The sequence below is a fragment of the Mirounga angustirostris genome, unplaced genomic scaffold (genome assembly GCF_029215605.1).
Source record: "Mirounga angustirostris isolate CCGP_5_RB_7025 unplaced genomic scaffold, mMirAng1.0.hap1 SCAF_15, whole genome shotgun sequence".
Classification (NCBI taxonomy): domain Eukaryota; kingdom Metazoa; phylum Chordata; class Mammalia; order Carnivora; family Phocidae; genus Mirounga; species Mirounga angustirostris.
Window position 1 is genome coordinate 82,971,486 of NW_026991723.1, and position 21,134 is coordinate 82,992,619.

Genomic DNA, 21,134 nt, shown 5'->3' on the forward strand with positions numbered 1-21,134 from the left:
ACAGGGCTCGATCATGGCAAGACCCTGAGATCATGACCTGAGCGAAATCAAGAGTCGGACACCTAACCAACTGAGCTTCCCGAGCACCCCAATACTCCATACTGTTTTAAGAAATTCTCCACCGTGCTGAACTGCAGTGTAAAATATAGATTCTTCAACCATATTAACATTTGCAAAGATCATATCTATTTCATTAACATTTTTATCCTTAAAAAATATTTAAAAGCCTTCCCTTCCCTAACTTTTCCTCTGTTCTTGCTGAATAATTTAGTCCTAAAGTTATTACATAGGCAAAGCAAGGTAGATGTCTATGTAGGCAATGGCCCAGTGTGGGGTGTCAAGCCTGAGCAGGGTGAGGAAAATGTCCCTCAAGGACCCTGACAAGGGATGTTAGAACATGAGCTGGGTAGGAGGATATCTATGCTAAGGGGTGGCCTGGCAATACAATGCCAAATCCAAGTGGATAAGGAAGGCATTCACTTAGGTGAAGCAGCCTGGCATGGGGAGCCAGAACTTGAGTGGAGTGAGAAATGTGTTCAAACACAGGGATGGCCAGGCCTGAAACATAAGTACAGTGAAGAATGTGCCCACATTCCTCAAAGGAAGTTACAAAGCTGTCAGAGCCCAAGAGGTTGAGGAGCATGTCCAAGCACAAGGGTACCCTAGAGTGGGGTGTGGAAGCCTGGGTAGGTTTGAAGAGTTTGGCCATGTGGGTTTGGGGCAGGCTTGCTTAGCATGATGGGGAGCCAGAGTCCAAGCAAGGTACCCATAGGGCAGTGGGGAGGGCAGGGACACATCAAACCACTGGAGTAGGTATGATGATCCTAGGAAAACAAGGTGAAAGAGAATATCCATATTGGGTAGGGGTGAAGGGGCCCAAGACCAGTAAGGAAGGCCTACTTTCTCACAAATGAAGTTATTAAGAAACTAGAATGAATTCTGTAGAGTTGGATTTGAATTGGAGGCATTAGTGTGAACACAAGGTTTTCAATAAATATATAGATAAGGAAATAAAATGTAAATGTAACCTGACTTTTAAACATACACATATTTCCTGGCTTTGTCTACTGACAGGGCCTAGAAGCAGCAACACCCCAACAGCAATGAGTATATCTAGTACCCAGACGTTGGGTTCTAAATACAACTCTTCTCTAACAGGAACCAGAGCTCCTTGGGTTTCGAAATAGCTGATTCCAGGGCTGGGGCAGAGAAAGTACAAAATGAGCTGGAACATCTTATTGTGTCAGAAAGCGAAGAAGTGCTCAGAGAATGATTGGGAACTGTCAAAAGACCAGCTTGAAAAGGCTCCCACTGGCTGGATCTGGAGTAATTTAAGCATCAAATTCAATAATGACATTAACAGATTATTAACCCATCAAATAAAACAGGAAACCATGAGTCCACACTGATATAAATAAGTGAATTAAAAACTGAATGGGGGGGCGCCTGGGTGGCTCAGATGGTTAAGCATCTGCCTTCGGCTCAGGTCATGATCCCAGGGTCCTGGGATCGAGTCCCGCATCGGGCTCTCTGCTCCTTGGGAGCCTGCTTCTCCCTCTGCCTCTCTCTCTCTCTGTCTCTCATGAATAAATAAAAAAAATCTTTAAAAAAAAAAAAATACTTAAAAAAAAAAAACTGAATGGGGGCGCCTGGGTGGCTCAGTCGTTAAGCGTCTGCCTTCAGCTCAGGTCATGATCCCAGGGTCCTGGGATTGAGCCCCGCGTCGGGCTCTCTGCTCGGCGGAAAGCCTGCTTCTCCCTCTCCCACTCCCCCTGCTTATGTTCCCTCTCTCGCTGTGTCTCTCTCTGTCAAATAAATAAAATAAAATCTTTAAAAAAAAAAAAACTGAATGAGAAATGGACCATTTACACAGTTTCAAAGTACCTTCCCACAAAATACTAATTGCAAGAGGGAAAAGAGTGTAGAAGTTTAGCAAAAACTACCTTAATCAACTCATTAAAGTGATCAACATAAGTAATGAGACAAACAGCTAGAATGCAATGGGAAAACATCATTTCCATGACATTCCTGTCAAAGATGCTTCACCAGAATCTAATCTTAAGAAATATCAGACAATCAAATTCAAATTGAGGGATCTTCTAAAAAATAATCTGGCCTGTAATCTTTAAAAGTGTCAGATCACAGAAATCAAGGAAAGACTAAGGAGCTCTTTCAGACTGAAGGAAACCAAAGAAACATGACAACTGCACACAATGTATGATTATGAACTGGATCTTTTTGCTGTAATAAAAAAAAAAATGTTACTAGGACTACTGAAATTTGAATGAGGTCTAAGGATTCAATGTAGTAATGCATCAATGTTAACTCCTGATTTTGATGGTTAGATTGTGGTTTTATAGGAGAATGTCCTTATTTGTAGGAAAAGCCCACTGAAGTATTCAGGGGTGATGAGGCATCAGATCAGCACCTCACTTGAAATTATTTTGTTTTTTTAAGTTCTTTATATTATTCACAGTGCATTGGATAGAATAGGGTATTACCTTAGTAATGGGGAATAATTAATCCTAAGCTGAGTACTGCTTCAGTCCCACCTAACAAATCTTAAAATCAAAACCCAGAGAATCAAACTCTTTCATATTCAATTTATGAAATATATGAAACAATGATTTTCAAGATATCAGGCAGCAAGGCACAACGATTATCTTGAGAGATGGAAAACAAATGAGAAGAGCCTTCGATTGCCTCAGATCACTGCCATAAGTCCAAGAATATTCATAAGAACACAAAAATATCCCACACCCAACAAAATTAAATACACAGTGTCTGGCAGTCAATAAAAAGATTACCAGGCATGCAAAGAATTAGGAAAACACAACCCATAACAAGAAAAGCCAACCTAGAACTTACACAGATGTTAGAATTAGAAGACAGGACATTCATGGGGCCCCTGGGTGGCTCAGTTGGTTAAGCAACTGCTTTTGGTTCAGGTCATGATCCTGGAGTCCCAGGATCGAGTCCCGCATTGGGCTCCCTGCTCTGCAGGGAGTCTGCTTCTCCCTCTGCCTCTCCCCACTCCCACCAGCCTTATGGCTTGTGCTCTCTCACTCACTCACTCTCTCTCTCGCAAATAAATAAAATCTTAAAAAAAAAAAAAAAAAAGACATTCAAAGAGTTGCTCTAACTGCATTTCAAGTGTTCACAAAATTAAGAGACATGGGAGATTCAAAGAAGACCCAGAGATAAAAATGACAATGAAAAATCCACCAAATGGGATTAACTGCGGAGTAAACACTGAAGAAAAGATTAGTGAACTTAAAGACATTGTTTTAGAAATTATCCAAGATGAAACATACAAAGGGGAAAAATTCAAACAAACCCAAAGCATCACTGACCTATGGAACAACTTCACACAGCCTAAATATATCAGTAATTAGAATCCCCAAAGCGGGGAGAAGGCAGAAAGACTAAATCATGATCAAAAACTTTTTAAATTTGATGAAAACAATAAATGCACAAATCCAGAAATCTCAACAAACTTCAAGCACAAGAAACAGGAAGAAATCTAAGGCACACCATAATCAAATTGCTCAAAATCAGTATTAAGGAGAAAATCTTAAAAGCAGAACAAAAAACACATGTTAACATTCACGGGAACAAAGATTAGAATGACAGATTTCTTGTCAGAAACTAGGCAAATGAGTGAACAGTACAGCAGCATCTTTTAAGTACTGAAACTGACAACCTTGAATTCTACTCCCAGAGACTATTTCAAAAGTGAAGACAAAATAAAGATTTTTCAGACACTACAAATGCTGAAAGAGTTCATCACCAGCAGACCTGCACTACAAGAAATGTTAGAAGTCCTTCAGGCAGAAAGAAATGATGCCAGATGGAAATATGGACCTCTACCAAGAAATAAAGAGCATCAGAAATGGTAACTACATGAACTAAATAAGTCAAATGATCATCTCAATAGATGCAGATGGTTTCACCAGAGAATTCTACTAAACATTTAAAGAATTAATACCAATTCTACCTTTTGCCTTGTTGCATCTAAGAGGGAAAGGTGGGTCACCAGCAGTTCTACTGGAGCCATCTGAGGAAATCTGGCCAGTTCTTGTTGCATCTGCTCAAATCCTCATGGTCTGATCTGGATATACTGCCTCAGTATGTGCCGCCAGTGTTTCCGTCAGTACTCAAGGGATACAGGCTTCATTAAGTTGGATTAAATTAACTTTCTTGAATGGGTCATCCAAGAGACCTACCTACTGAAGATACCCAAGATATCTACCCTAATGCTAACTCACTGTACATAAAATAAAAATATTTCAATAAAAAAAAAGAATACCAATTCTATACAGTATCTTCCAGAAAACAGAAGAGGATGAAACACTTCAACTCATTTTACAAGGCCAAGTATTACTCTAATACCAAAACCAGACAAAGACAGTACCAAAAATATAAATTCTACACACACACACACACAATAGATCAATATCCTTTTAACCACAAAAATCCTTACCAAAATATTAGTAAACAGAATTCAACAAGATATACCATTACCAAGTGGAATTTATTCCAGGGATGCAAGGCTGGCTTAATACTGAAAAAAATCAATACAGTCTATATCATCTTAATAGGCTAAAGAAGAAAAATCAAAATTATAATATCAATTGATGCAGAAGAAGCATTTCATAAAATTCAACACACATTCATGATAAAAATTCAGAAAACTAGGGATAGAGGGGATCTTCCTCAAGCTAATAAAGGACCTCTATGAAAAACTTGAGTTAACATACTTACTGGTGAAAGACTGAATACCTTCCCTCTAGGATTAGAAATAAAGCAAGGATGTCCACCCTCACCACTTCGCCATTACACTAAACAGTTAAGCCAGGGCAGTAAGGCAAGAAAAATAAAAGGCATATGGACTGAAAAGGAAGAAATCAATTTTTTCCTATTTGGGGACAACATGACCATCTATGTAGAAAAGAATTTGGAATTGATATTGAGATAATTTCATTCTCTTCTATCTACAATTCTTCCATTTTCATCTAATCTCCTTCAAGGACTTTTTCCACGCACTCCTTCTCTTACAGTGTTCAAAATCAAAACCATAGATTTGGATAGCTAAGGATATGAGACTTCAAAAACACAAACCAGGGGTGCCTGGCTGGCTCAGCTGGAAAAGCATGTGATGCTCGAACTCACGGTTGTGAGTTTGAGCCCATGTGGGATGTAGAGATTACTAAAAATAATTTTTTTAAGATTTTATTTATTTGACAGAGAGAGACACAGCGAGAGAGGGAACACAAGCAGGGGGAGTGGAAGAGGGAAAAGCAGGCTTCCCGCTGAGCAGGGAGCCCGATGCGGGGCTCGACCCCAGAACCCTGGGATTATGACCCCAGCCGAAGGCAGATGCTTAACTACTGAGCCACCCAGGCACCCCAAAATAATAAACTTTTAAAAAGCACAACCCATAATGTGAAAAACTGATGAGTTTAATTATATCAAAATTAAGAATATCTGTTCAAAAAAGGAAATTTTTACTTAAAATGGAAATATTCTGTCCATTTACACGTGTGAGAGAGAGAGAGAGAGACCTATGGGAAAATAACCATCATTCAATTTTAACAGCAATTCATGGAACACCAAAGTTCTACGGGAACATGGCTTGAAAACTGCTATAATTCATCCATCACTAAGAAGCAAAGTACAGGAATATTCCCTGAGAACATAAAGGGACCAGGATTAAAAACAAGTTGAGTCAGATTCTCTCTGCTAAGAATCATTCAGAACTGACTCAGAGCTGGCATTAGTTACGCGACTTGTTACAGAACTTAGGTCCATGCACTAGGTCAACAAAATCACCCAAGGAACCTTTTTGAAAACAGATTCCCAGGTCCCAGAGGTTCTGGTTCAGAGGGTCTAGAGTGGGGTCCCAAAAAAATTTTTTTAAGTTCCCCAGGTGATTCTGGTGCATAGCCAGCCAGGTTTAGGGACCCACTTAAATAACAGTCTTAAAACGGAAAGAACGAGGGAGACAGAAAATCCAATGCAAGAGTCTGTGTGGTCCCTGACTAGAAGAGCCTAAAGGTTGTGGGAGTGCTTTGAGGGCCTAATTATGGTACTTTATTAGCTCCTGAGTGAGTGTTCGGAAGTGTGCAGGCTCTGTGTGACCAGTCATGGACACCCGTTCAAATGTCTGCCATTTCCTTAATATAAAGAGCATTAACAGAGAGGAAAACAACTTTAATTTTCCTAATGATTTTCAGCTATGGTGGGTCTGCTTACTCACCCAGGTAAATAATACCCATTTTTAATTTAGAACATCTTTTATTTTTTCATAGTTTACCTATTCTCTGTATTTACAGATAGATGGTAATTAATCAGACATTAAAACTTATCAATATAAGGAAAGGCATCTTGGAATACCTAATCAGCCCAAGTCCAGGCCCTTACTCTTCGAAAACTCCAAGACCAACCGGAGCAACAAAAAACAATGCATAGACTCACCAAGTAATGCTTCAGAGCAAAGTCAACATTAAAGCCAAGAATACATACTGTAAAATAGCAAGACGTGTAAGGAGGAGGAGTCCTAGAATGGTGAAAACTATCTGCTTGCCCTGGTTCTGGCAATGAACTAGCTAGGCATTTTGGAACAAGCAATGAGCGCCAGGAGGTCTAAAACAGGAGCACGTGGGGTCTGGCTGTAGCACAGCTTTAAAGACCTTCCTCCGTAGGATCCAATTTCCCTATCTATGAACAGATCACTAAGAAAGATCTCTTCCAGTTCTGACATCTTGTAGCTCTAGTATTCTAAATCAAGAAGATTTGCAAAATCTTTTTTTTCTTTTTTTGCAAAATACAAAGTTATATTTTAGTTAATATGAAAGTTCATGATTTTTATATCAAAATATTGATTTAGGGGTGCCTGGTTGGCTCAGTTGGTTGAGCCTCTGACTCTTGGTTTCAGCTCAGGTCCTGATCTCATGGGTCATGGGTCACAGGATTGAGCCCCACATCAGCTCCTACCTCGGCAGGGAGTCTGCTTGAAGGATTCTCTTCTTCTCCCCCTCCCCCTACAAGCACACACTCTAAAATAAGTAAACCTTTAAAAATATATATACACATTGATTTAGACTAATACAAATGCTAATTTCCCAACTTCTAAATGTTCTTTGTCCTGAATATCAATTCGACAAATACTAAAAAAAAAAAAAAAAAAAAAAGGGAATGTCTTTCACTTAAGATTTATTTATTTTAAGATGGGAGGGGTAGAAGGAGAGGGAGAGATGCAGACTCCCCGCTGAGCAGGGAGCCTGATGTCGGGCTGGATCTTACAACACTGAGATCATGACCTGATCAGAAATCAAGAGTTGGATGCTTAACTGACTGAGGCACCCAGGCGCCCTAACATTCACTTTTCTAGGGCAGTAGTTCTCAGCGCAGAGCAGAGGTGTATCAGAGGCCTTACGGGAAAGGGAAGAGAAATGAAAGAGACCCATCACACAGATCTACTCCTACTGTTGTTTGTTTTTTAAGATTTATCTGTTTGAGAGAGATAGCCTGCATGCATGTGAGCAGCAGGAGCCTAGCAGGGAGCCCCACTCTGGGCTTGATCCAGTGAATCCGAGATCATGACCTGAGCCGAAACCAAGACTCAGATGCTCAACCTACTGAGCCACCCAGGCACCCCTACTTTTACTGTTTTGTTTTTGTTTTTAAGATTTTATTTATTTATTTGACAGAGAGAGAGACAGCGAGAGAGGGAACACAAGCAGGGGGAGTGGGAGAGGGAGAAGCAGGTTTCCTGCAGAGCAGGGAGCCCAATGCGGGGCTTGATCCCAGGACCCTGGGATCATGATCTGAGCCGAAGGGAGATGCTTAACGACTGAGCCACCCAGGTGCCCCTACTTTTACTGTTTTATGTCTAAATTTTAAATAAGGCTTCTCTGACACAGGGTTCCACACCTTTAAAAAAGGGGGGTCTCAAAAAGCATATACGCAAATAAAACAAACATGTAAGATAGGTATGTTTAATATCCAGTTCACCAGTGAAGAAACTAAGGTACAGACAGTTGAACTACTTGTCTGAGCTCACACATTTAGGAAATGAAGATGGGACCAGAACCCAGGCATTTTGGTTCCAAAGTCCATGCTCCAGACTACTATGCTAAGCTCTACATGACATAACAGTTTAGAAAATAGACAAAAAATATAACCTGAATCTCCAAGACTCCCAAATGCATTCAGAAATAAAGATACTAATTAGTATGGCAAGCAAGGTTGTTTGCAACTGAGCCTCAGCTAGACCCTTCAGCTTCTGCCACCACCAGCTACCAACACATAACACAGACCTCCCACATTACAGTCACATTGACCTTCTCATCAGGCCTCAATCATATGTATATTTACCATTTATTGAGCTAATTCAGAAGGTCTGGGAACTGTGCTGAGCATGTTATATACCAGACCTCATTTTATCTACGTGACAATCCTGTGAGCTAAGGGAGTGTTTGCAGATCTTACTAGTCTTGTAGAACTTAAATAGCTTGCCCCAAGAACAAGATCTAGTAAGTAGTAGTGTATGAACTCAAACCCAGGTCTGTTGTGACTTCAAAAGGTTATGTTCTTGACCACAATTTCTTTCCTAAAATGTGCTCTATCACCAAACATCATATTCATTCAAGATGCATCTACAACAGTGCTTGGCAAATAGTAGGCACTGGAGATATTTGCTGAATCAATGAATAAATGAACAAATGCCCCCTCCTCTCTAGAGGCCTCTCTGACTCCCTTATAAAATTCAGTTGCTCTCTCTACATTGTCACAAGACTTGTTTCAAAGCTCTCCTATAAGGCTTCCCAGGAGCTATTCCATGCTTTCTACTTATATGTACATATTACTCACTAGACTGGAACCTTGTTTCACTTCACCTTTGTATTCTCAGCCTCTAACAAAAGGCCTGGCTTTTAACAAGCACTCAGTAAGTTTGTTAATTGAATAAATTTCCCTGAGGAGAAGTGAGATGAATAAGAGACTCAAGATTCATATTAAAACTTCTTTTTCCTCAAGAAATAAACAACATTCAAAGCTGTGATATACTCAAATGTGTGCTCTATAAATACTTTTAGGTTTCAACTATCATCAGAGGCATCTAAATTTAACTCATTCAACACATATTTATGAGTAATCTAAATACATACATATAAAGGCTTACAACCTAGTCAAGGAGATAAAACATAATAAAAATGTAAAGGTAAACAGTCAAACTTGAGCTGCCATGAGGAAATACAAGACTAGGTGCCGCATAATTGGTCAAACAAAATGCTGTGGGCTTGCAAGTTGAAGACCTCATCGGGCCAAAGGCCATGGGTCTAATTACCTGATGGACAGTCTACAATGAGGCTCTTCACAGTCAATAGCAAAATGAGGGGAAGAACAAGGGACAGTGCAATGTGTTTTCCATATAGAAGTATTTAATTCAATTTTTAAAACTGTCCTTAATCTGACATGTTCTTCCTGCTCTTTGCTGTAAAAAGGTAGTTTCTCTTCAAAAATAATGATGATGGGAGATAATCATTTCTTTGTGGTTCCACAAAACTTGTTTTTAAAATTTTATTGGTGCAAACATTCCAAACATTTGGGAACTACTGAGCTAGGGTACTCTGTGATGCTTCTCTCGAAGAGGAAGAACTTGAAGTGAACATTGCAGAATGAACAGGATTTGGCTAGGTGGGAGGACAGGAGATTTTAAGCAGGGGAAACGGCCTGATAAAAATACAGAGGTGCTCACACCAGTCAGAATGGCTAAAATTAACAAGTCAGGAAACGACAGATGTTGGCGGGGATGCGGAGAAAGGGGAACCCTCCTACACTGTTGGTGGGAATGCAAGCTGGTGCAGACACCCTGGAAAACAGTATGGAGGTTCCTCAAAAAGTTGAAAATAGAGCTACCATATGACCCAGCAATTGCACTACTGGGTATTTACCCCAAAGATACAAATGTGATCCGAAGGGGTACATGCACCCCAATGTTTATAGCAGCAATGTCCACAATAGCCAAACTATGGAAAGAGCCAAGATGTCCATCAACAGATGAATGGATAAAGAAGATGTAGTATATATATACAATGGAATATTATGCAGCCATCAACAAAACAAAAAACGAAATCTTGCCATTTGCAACGACGTGGATGGACCTACAGGGTATTATGCTAAGCGAAGTAAGTCAATCAGAGAAAGACATGTATCATATGATCTCACTGATACGAGGAATTCTTAATCTCAGGAAACAAACAGAGTTGCTGGAGTGGTGGGGGGTAGGAGGGATGGGGTGGCTGGGTGATGGACATCGGGGAAGGTGTGGGCTATGGTGAGCACTGTGAATTGTGTAGGACTGTTGAATCACAGACCTGTACCTCTGAAACAAATAATACATTATATGTTAAAAAAAAAAAAAAGAAGAAGAAGATAGTAGGGAGGGAAAAATGAAGGGTGGGGGAATCAGAAGGGGAGACAAACCATGAGAGACTATGGACTCTGAGAAACAAACTGAGGGTTCTAGAGGGGAGGGGGGTAGGGGGATAGGGAAAAAAAATAGAGAGGTGTAAGTGTTCATGTAAAGTCTGAAGAATAGTAACTAAATCAGGTTGAAACTTGGAAAAACTGCAGCTGCGAATTCCATTTCTGGCAATATGACAAGCTAAGTATACTTCTGATCCTCTACTGAAAACAATCATAAATAATGGATGTTTTTATCTTTTCAAATAAATACACTGACAAGCTTGGAAGGAAATAAGGAAGATTCAGATGAAGAACTGAATGAAGCTAGGAACCCAGCAAGGTAAAAAGCAAAATACAAAAACTAGCTTTCCCCTTGAAGGCATTTACATTGCCCAATGGAAGATTCTTCTCCCAATTAAATGGGGCCCAAGGAATACAAGGCAGAAGTAACATCCAGCCTGAGATAGAAAGTATAATATACGCTCCTCCTTCATAATTTAAACTGGGACTACAAAGGTGATCAAGACAGAAGCCCATCCACACACATACACATCTCAAAACTATAATGAAAACAATTACTTTCAAAACTTGGCTATCTTCCTGCAAGTTCAACCACAGCTGGTCCTCACAAGGGATTGCTACTGAATGGTCAAAAACTTCAACCCAGGAATGCAAGTTGAAGTGGTCACAAACTGAAAGTGGCCACAGAACACTAACAAAAAATATGTAAATCTTCTCTAGAAAAATTCACTTCAACCTTGGCCTAAACACACACACATACAGTTCCAAGAAATAGTTCATGGGCAAAAATTAGAACCCTCCAGGAAACAATGCCCATAAATAAGGACCTCAGAAATAAAAGATGGCAGAATCAGACTTTTGAAGACTTCAGATACTGGAATTATGAGAGACAGGACATGGAATGTTCAATAAACTTAAAGAAATAAAAGGATTAAAAATGAGTAAAGAGTAAAACTATGACATGATCAAGCAAAATTGAAAAAGAACAAAGTATTTCTCAAAATAAGGAAAAAAATAACTCCATGATTGGCTAAGAGCAGAAAGGTCAAAACCAACTGAATTAGAGATACAACCAAATTGAATCAGTGAACTTACAGAAATTATACAGAACAGTGTTTAGAGACAGAAATTATAAAAAAGTAAAAGACAAAAATAGACCCAAAAATTCTAAAACGAATCAATATTCCAGAAGAGGTAAAGAGAATGGGGCACAACCCAAGCTGGTTTTAAGGCTCTATTTACCTTTTTGGATTCCCATCTTCACCTTAGTTCTTGGTATGAAAAGAGCTGAAAATTTTCCAAAACTGACAACAGATACATATTCACACATTCAAGGAGTCCGATGAATGCAGAGCAGGATAAATAAAAAGAAATCCGAAGTTCTGGTTCCAAGTAAAATACAGTAGGCATACTCCACCTTGTCTCTCACAGCTATAAAATATATCTATACAACCAGGGTAGAATTCATGGAGCACCTATGTGAGGAATCAAAAAAGGTAAACAATAGTAGATAGATTGGGGTAGAAGACTAGAATTCAAAATTTCACCAAATCAGTGATAAACCATACATTTACCATTTTCTTTCCTCTGGTATCACTCAGCATGGGCATAAAACAGCACAAAAACTGGAAGTCAGCAACAGCATAGACAGAGTTCCAGGAAAAGCACTCTAGTTCAGGCTCAAGGAATGGGAAAGCAGGAGGATCTACAGATACCTAAAGCAGTGAGTAAAGAACCTTCCTTTCCAACCAGTAGGGTAACCCTAAGAGAATGGGGCAAATCCCAATTACTTACTTTTCCTCTGTGTCCTCCCACTGCTAGGTCTGGACTACAGATGTAGTTGTGGGAGGTACACAGCAGAACAGGATAAAGCCCCAGTTTTTTGGCCAGCAGAACAGGGAGCCCCAGGGAACTGGGGAGATAACAGAAGGAGGGAAGCTCAGGAAAATGACCCCATAAAGTTGGTTCCAAACACCAAGGCCCATCTCTGAGTCTATCAGCAAAGCATTAGGGTGCCAGGTGCTCCACATTCTTACTAACACTTCATAATGTAAGTCTTTTTAATTTTAGCCATTCTACTGATGTGTCAGGGCTTTCCCAAGGTAATTTTAATTTGCATTTTGCCAATGACTAATGATGCTAAGCATCTTTTCATAAGTTTATTTGCCATCTGTATATCTTCTTTGATAAAGTATTCAAATCTTTTGCCCATTTTTATTAGTTTCTTATTGAGTTGTAAGAGTTTATAAATTGAGTTTTCAGAACTCAGTGACTTGTCAGTTCCCTAGAGTGTCTTTGGATGAGCAAAAGATTTTCACTTTGATAAAGTCTAATGCATCCATCACTCTTGTATAGTTTCACTTTTGTGTCCTACTTAGGAAGGTAAATTTGACAGCACTTCATCATAATACTGAAGGGACAAGTAATATGGGAGATATTGAAGAGAATGCCTACATTTCTGCCTTGCATGAATGAATTAATGCATATCATACTGCGACCATTTTCTCAAAGGACATCCACAACTCACTGTTAAACCAAATCGTCTTCTCTGGATTCCCATTTCTACTGAATCCCCACAGCATTCTACACTGCTTATCTAGGTCTCTTCTTTCCAAGTTCAAATCTTGAACTGTGCTTTGCTATATCCAGCCTGCAAACAACTCTCATAGCTTCATCTTCTTCATCCATGCCAATGATTTCCAAATCTCTATGCTCTCTTCCTAGTTGTGGCATCCATGAGGTTTTGATGCTCCCAAATTGAAAACCTTGATATTGTCACCTTTCACTTTAGTTCCTTTTCTCTCCTCCATGAAGATTAATATTAATTTAATAGTTCTCCAGCTATGCTACTTAAAATATTGCAGGTTTAGGAACTAGACTGAAGTGCCAAAAATGGCCACTTCCCAATTTGCATGAAAAAATAATGTAATCTAAGTTTTCCTACCATAAGTTTTTCTTAAACCTTTCTCACTTCTATTCCATCTATTCTAAAATATAATATAAAATAGTATCTGATTTGGGGGGGGGAATGTAGCTTGACATTTAATATATAAATATTTCAGAGTATTGCACACAGTATCATGACTTTTAGGTACTTTATCACCTGAACATGTTTTAGCACCACCGAGCTAATAATATGCAACTCATATTCCTACTAAACTGTTCTTCCTATGCAATATGAAACTTTTCCAATGAGGAAGTCAGACCAAGGTGGGAAAGGTGACACCAATTTGCCAGAGAAAAAATTAAGAAGTAGGCCATCAGAACACTCTATCAATTTCTTCCTTTTTAATTCCAGGCTGTGACTGCCCATCCTCTGGGTAGTAGAAACAACTTTCAGTGATCGGTATAAAAATAAAAGACTTTATATTATAGTCACCACAAGTGAGGCACATCCAGGCTGCACCCTCCAGTTAAACCAGCACATTCTGGACGTTCTCTGATTATCAGTATTTACTCCGGGAATAAAGCATAAAAACATTAGCCTCAGAAAAATAAATATAAGTATTTATAATCCCAAAGGGGATCTGCCAAAGCCACATGATTTGGGGGTCATCAGTTATTTGGAACAATCACAAATAGTGGAGTTAAATATATGAAAAGACTACTTACTGATTATACACTTTTAAGATGAAACCCAATCAACACCAAACTTCTACACTGTATTAAACATTCATTTAATTATTCAGTATGTATTAGCGGAGTACCTACTATGTGCCTCATACTGTGCAAGTCACTCAAGGCTTAATAGTGAACAAGTCTTTTACAGTACCTGACTTCATGAAGTTCGTAGACCATGGGAAGAACAAGAACAGTAAGAGTGAACTGACCTGATCAGATCTGCCCTTTGGAAGACTCACTCTGGATACTGTAGAGATGGGATTGGAGAGAAACGGGAGTGGTAAAGAACCCAGTCAGGAGGAATTACAGGCATTATGCTCAGAGTATGGTGACCCGGACCAAGAGGACAGCAGTGGAGGAGGAGGCAGACACATGAATCAAAAGGACTTGATGTTTGGATTTAGGAGGTGAGAGGTCTCCAACATCTTTCCTTCCTGCCCTCAATCTGCCTACTTAGGGTTCATGACATGTCTTTAGTTCTCACTATTCACCACTCTGTAATTGACTCCCAAACTCTATCTTTAGCTCCCACCTCTCCAATGACCTTCAAGTCCAAAATTTCAGCTGTCACTGGAGAGCTCCCCATGGATAGTAAACTCACACTCAATAGAACCCAAATCAAACCAATGAAAAATCATACCCAGAAAATTTCAATTTCTTTTTTTTTTTTTTTTTTTTTTTTTTAGCTCTTCCACCTTTTTCTCTGTCACTCAGGCTACACAGAGTCATCATCTATCTGGTTGTGAAGACTTTCTAATCTTCTGATACCTACTTCTTAACAACTCTCACTGATAGCTGGACTCTTAAAAGACATTGTGATGCAAACCAAAAGGAAATATCCAAATATCAATTCTCATTACCTCTCTTCTATTACAATAGGTCAATTGGTCTACCACCTTCAGTCATTGTGCCCTTCAATCTTGGTTACACTCATGGATCATACACACACTTTTAATAGGTAGGGAGAGCCACTTAATCTCTTGAATTACTTTTTTTTTTAATTACTTTTAAAATGAGTTATATTGGTTATAATAATTACACACAAAAAGTACAGTGAGAACAGAGGCAAGAACAACTCTAACGGAGTATACTCAGAATTTTAGTTTCTAGGTCATTAGTTCAGAATCAGAGAGTATCAGGCAGTGAGGGAATAATATTTTACCTCAGTAGCACAAATGCCTGCTAGTCACTAGGAATTCAACTGGAACAGTGAATATGAACCAGTTCTTCAGATACAAGTTCTGAGAAGGGGACCTGACAGCCACCTAGGACCCAAAGAACAGTGCCCATGGTAACCCATTCACCCCGCTTATGGCAAACAAATCTAGATAGAGCTCACCTTGCTCAAGGGCATACAGAAAATAAAAGATCTTTTAAAAATACTGCAAATGGAGGAAAGGGAACATCATCTCTTAGAAGAATATATCTCTGAAAATGATTAAGAAATGTTTCAGGAAACTGGTATCCTTAAACAGAACAGGAAAAAAACATGACTTTTACAAAACAGGAACAGAAAGCTACAAGAGGGTAAGAAAGACAACAAATAAGAGCCTTAAAAAAAAAAAAAAAAAAAAAGGATGGAAGAAAAAAGAATAACTCCAAGGAGAAAAAAATGCATGGCATTAGACACATTAACTATGGTATTGTTGCCAAAATGTTTAAACATGAACTTTAGCATGAGGAAATAATTAGACAAATTCTAAATGTGGGACATTCTATAAAACAACTGGTCTGGATGCTTTAAAAAGTCAGTATCAGGGACGCCTGGGTGGCTCAGTCGTTAAGCGTCTGCCTTCGGCTCAGGTCATGATCCCAGGGTCCTGGGATCGAGCCCCACATCGGGCTGCCTGCTCAGCGGGAAGCCTGTTTCTCCCTCTCCCACTCCCCTTGCTTGTGTTCCCTCTCTCACTGTGTTTCTCTCTGTCACATAAATAAAATCTTTAAAAATAAAATAAATAAAAAGTCAGTATCAGAGCCAAAATGGGGGGGGGGTGCAGAAGAACTTTTCCAGATAAAAGAGAACAAGAGACATGACAACTAAAGGCAACATATGATCCCTAATTGGACCCAGGCTCAAAAACAAACAGCTGTCAAGGACATTATTGGAACAACTGGGAAAATTTAAATATGGATTGTTTATTAGATAATGTTAGTATGAATGTGAAATTTCTTGATGGTGATAAAAGTATCCTCATCATATATACAGAATATGGTTGTTCTTAGAAAATATGCACTAGGGCGCCTGGGTGGCTCAGTTGGTTAAGTGACTGCCTTCGGCTCAGGTCATGATCCTGGAGTGCCGGGATCGAGTCCCGCATCGGGCTCCCTGCTCAGTGGAGAGCCTGCTTCTGCCTCTCTCTCTGCCTGCCTCTCTGCCTACTTGTGCTTTCTCTCTGTGTGTCAAATAAATAAATAAAATCTTTAAAAAAAAAAAAAGAAAATATGCACTAAAACACTAACAGATAAAAAACATCATGATGGCCTTAATTTGACATGGGATTATTCAGCCAAAATAAGTAAAATAAATATGTGTATATAATGGGGTGGGGGTGCAGGGAGGGGTTACCTATCCCCTATTATAGGAAAACACAGATAAGCATTTCCCTATTCCCATTGCTTATGAGTAAAACTTAATTTTCCTAAATTCAATGTTCATCCAAAAAGCTGCAATGACTGATAACTTCTTATACTAAAAACCACACCACTTCTGTTTTTTTTTTAAATACAATCCTCTTTCCTTTTTATGAGGCCAGCATGACCTTAACACCAAAATCTGACAAGAACATTACAAGAAAGGAGAATTACAGCCAAAATCTTCTATGAATATAGATGTGACCATAAAATAAGTATCAGGAAACTGAATCCAGCAATGTATAAAAAGGATAATATCATGACCAAATGGGTTTATCCCAGGGATGCAAAGTTAGTTTAACATTTGAAAATAAATGTCACAGGCGCCTGGGTGGCTCAGTTGGTTAAGCGACTGCCTTCGGCTCAGGTCATGATCCTGGAGTCCCGGATCGAGTCCCGCGTCGGGCTCCCTGCTTGGCAGGGAGCCTGCTTCTCCCTCTGACCCTCCCCCCTCTCGTGTGCTGTCTCTCTCATTCTCTCTGTCTCAAATAAATAAATAAAATCTTAAAAAAAAAAAAAGAAAGAAAAAGAAAATAAATGTCACTTACATTAACAAATGGGAAAAATCATATCATCTCAATAGATGTAGAAAAGGCATTTGATAAAATTCAACCTCCATTCATGACGAAAGCTGGCAACCCATAAATACCAATTGATGCAGACCAAAAAAATCTCCAACAAAACTCAGTCAAAGCGCCAGAAAAGGGACAGCCTGACAAGTCAGAAAACTTAGGGGGAAAAAAACCCACCAAAAGTCAGCCAAACACCACAGAAAAACCTGTGTGGTCTCACATCCACTCAAGCCAGCAAAGGACAAGCAGGGAAGAAACCAAATTTCTACCTTGGCTAGGCTGTAATGAAAGAAAGTCAAGTAGAGGGCTGGGACTTTCATCATCCCCAGCAGTAACGAGGACCCCCTCGATGTGGTTTCAGTGGAGAATGTGGAGAACCCGGACTTCCACTCTCCTGTGGCAGTAACTGAAGCCGTGGTGAGAGCAGCAAAAAAGGTACTGCTCTAGGGGCACCTGGGTGGCTCAGTCAGTTAGGCAGCTAACTCTTGATTTCAGCTCAGGTCATGATCGCAGGGTCCTGGATCAAGCTCCACATTGGGCTCTGTGCTCAGCAGGGAGTCTGCTTGAAGATTCCCTCTCTCCCTCACCCCCTCCCCTCCACTCACGGGCACGCACGCATGCACTCTAAAATAAATAAATCTTTAAAAAAAAAAAAAAAAGCACTACTCTACACAGCCAGAAAGGTATCAGTGGAGGCCTCTTCAGAGAATCAGAACTCCCACCCACCACCTAGTAAAAGAGAATTTCCCACCCTGGTGTTAAGGAAGCCTGAACAGGGAACCTACACATATACCCCAATTGGCAGTAAAGGGCAAAGTATTCCCTTCCTCTTCTGAAGCAGTGTCAGAGGAAGCCAGCTAAAGACAGTAGGAAACTTTCTTCAAAGTTCTGGGGGCAATTTTTTTTAGCCTAGAACTCTAGCACCATACAAATTATCAATCAGGTGTGTGAAAGCAGACATTTTTCAGACACGCAAAAACTCAAATGCACCCTTTCTGCAAGTCCACTGCTGTGGTTGTCCCCTATAAGAACTTGAATATGTACTCTGGCAAATGAAACAAAATAACACAGGGGCCAGGAAATAATGAAATAGGAGCGTGGTGAAGGGACATTCCAGGATTACAACACTGTAGCTAACTTTGCACAGATCAGAACAGGAAGGTAGGAAGAAGCCCTCAAGAAGAAAAAAAAGAGCTTCAAGACTGCAACTATGATTTTAAGTTTGGAAAAAATTAAGGATATGATAAAGCAAACAATGCAAGAGGGGAAAACGGATTAGAAATTCAGGGAGAAGGGAAAAATGAGACTATTTTTAAAAATCAAAATCCAGACATAGCTCTTTCTTTTCCAGTCTCAAGCACTTTCTGAACTGCAGGCAGCAATGCAGACATGGCCAAGTCCAAGAACCACACCACACATAATCAGTTCCAAAATGGCATAGAATGGTATCAGTAAGCCCTAATCATAAAGAGAGGTTAAGGAGGTAGAATCTCAATTCCTAAGAACTTTAAACTTTGTCAAGAAACACAAGAAGGGGGGCGCCTGGGTGGCTCAGTTGGTTAAGCGACTGCCTTCGGCTCAGGTCATGATCCTGGAGTCCCAGGATCGAGTCCCACATTGGGCTCCCTGCTCGGTGAGGAGCCTGCTTCTCCCTCTAACCCTCCCCCCTCTCATGTACTCTCTCTCTCATTCTCGCTCTCTCAAATAAATAAATAAATCTTAAAAAAAAAAAAAAAAAAGAAACACAAGAAGGATCTAAAGAAAATGCAGACCAATAAAATAAATTAAGACCATCGAGGCCTTTGTCAAATTCAAGGTCCTGAAAGGCATCAGTCTCAAGTTTGAGAGACATGCCCCCGCCCCTTTTTTTTTGAGACACATGCTTATTACAACACTGCCAGGGCACCAGGCTCTGGTCTGAGGCTACCAACAATGTCAAAGTCAAAGCCGAGACTCATGCTCCCAAAAGTGCCCCAGCCCCCACAAAGGCTGCAAAGTAGAGGCTTCTGTCTGCCTACATGAGAAGGACTCTTGTGACACCCTGGGCTGCTATCTATACAGGGTGGGTGTCCCCCTGTATTTTTGTGCAAATAAAGACAAAACTAATCTATATATTAGCATATAGAGGATAATTTTAAATTCTGGATGGATTATAAGAAAAAAAGTTTATATGACCCCAATGTTAAGAATGTCCTCCTTCGGGCGCCTGGGTGGCTCAGTTGGTTAAGCGACTGCCTTCGGCTCAGGTCATGATCCTGGAGTCCTGGGATTGAGTCCCACATCGGGCTCTCTGCTCAGCAGGGAGTCTGCTTCTCCCCCTGACCCCCTCCCCACTCTCATGGTATATCTCATTCTCTCTCTCAAATTAATAAATAAAATCTTTAAAAAAAAAAAAAAAAAGAATGTCCTCCTTCAAATGGGATGGCAATGCACCAAAAAGAAAAGGTTATTCCAGCACCCTACCTGGCCTATGTTGAATAGTATTTAAATACTCATAACAACATTTAATTTTTAGACTTAACCTAAGGATAAATAAAAGACTTGGTTCTGGCCATGGATCAGAACTAAAATAACCATATGAAAGTAAAAGTACAGCCTAGAGAAACTAGAAACAACAGGTATCCTTCCTTTAGAGAGTGAAGAAATATGAGAAAGACACTGTTGAAAGTTAATGGAATAAAAAGGGTTAAGTAACGATGTCAAAATAAAACCAGTATAGGAATTAGAAATAATAGCGGCGCCTGGGTGGCTCAGTTAAGCGTCTGCCTTCGGCTCAGGTCATGATCCCAGGGTCCTGGGATGGAGCCCCGAATCAGGCTCCCTGCTCAGTGGGGAGCCTGCTTCTCCCTCACCCTCTGCCCCTCCTCCCTGTGTTCTAATAAATCTTTTTTTTTAAAAATAGAAATAATATAAATATGTAAAGCCCTGGAAGAGGAAAAGAGAATTACTATAAAGGTACTCATCATCTTTCACTTCAGGGAGTCAACAAATACTGCCTAAGGTTAAATTAAGTGACATTTACCTAGGGGTTATGGGTTAACCAACAGAAGAACTAGAAGTAAAACTGTTAATACAGGTTCTGGGGGGATAGAGTACAGAATCAATGCTCTCCATCATGAACGCTTACAAACTATTTTACCATGTGCATTATAACTTGGATTAAAATAATTTTTAAAGTTTGACAAACACATTCCATTGTTGAAGCTGTAAGGTAAACAGGCACTCTCACATGTGGGAATATGAACTGGCACAACCCCTGTGGAGGGGAATCGGACACTATTTAACAAAATTACATATAAATTTACTCTCTGATCCAGCAATTCCACTTCTAAAAATCTATCCCAATGGTATAATGGTAAAAATACAGAAAGGCACGTGCATAAGAATATTCATTACAGCACCATTTGTAACAACAACACTGGAAGCAGTCTAAGTGGCCATCAGTGTAAGATTGGCTGAATAACCCATAATCCATCCATCCAATGGAGTACTATGCTGTCCTTACAGAGAAATGAGGATGATCCCTAGACGCTGCTAGAAGTGACCTCTTTAGAAGGTATAAGATGAGAAAAGGGAAGGAGAGAGGGGCGCCTGGGTGGCTCAGTCGTTAAGCGTCTGCCTTCGGCTCGGGTCATGATCCCAGGGTCCTGGGATCGAGCCCCACATCGGGCTCCCAGCTCAGCGGGAAGCCTGCTTCTCCCTCTCCCACTCCCCCTGCTTGTGTTCCTGCTCTCACTCTGTCTCTCTCGGTCAAATAAATAAATAAAATCTTTAAAAAAAAAAAAAAAAAAAGAAAGAAAGAAAAGGGAAGGAGAGAAA

At 39.9% G+C, this 21,134-nt stretch overlaps 1 protein-coding gene across 20 annotated transcripts in view; it reads right to left on the reverse strand.

Annotated features, from left to right (window-relative positions):
- DENND1A (DENN domain containing 1A) overlaps positions 1-21,134 on the reverse strand; it is a 501,269-nt gene that overhangs the window by 468,823 nt on the left and 11,312 nt on the right. For 3 of the 20 annotated variants that reach the window (XM_064579577.1, XM_064579578.1, XM_064579572.1), the window contains exon 1: positions 11,734-11,944. The exons of 8 other annotated variants lie outside the window; for them this stretch is intronic. In XM_064579577.1, the coding sequence (XP_064435647.1) occupies positions 11,734-11,821 (88 nt within the window). In that variant the 5' untranslated portion in view covers positions 11,822-11,944. Of the gene's footprint in view, positions 1-11,733; positions 11,948-21,134 lie in introns of those variants that run through there. 9 more of the 20 variants (XM_064579576.1, XM_054509413.2, XM_054509414.2 and 6 more) reach the window with 7 other exon arrangements.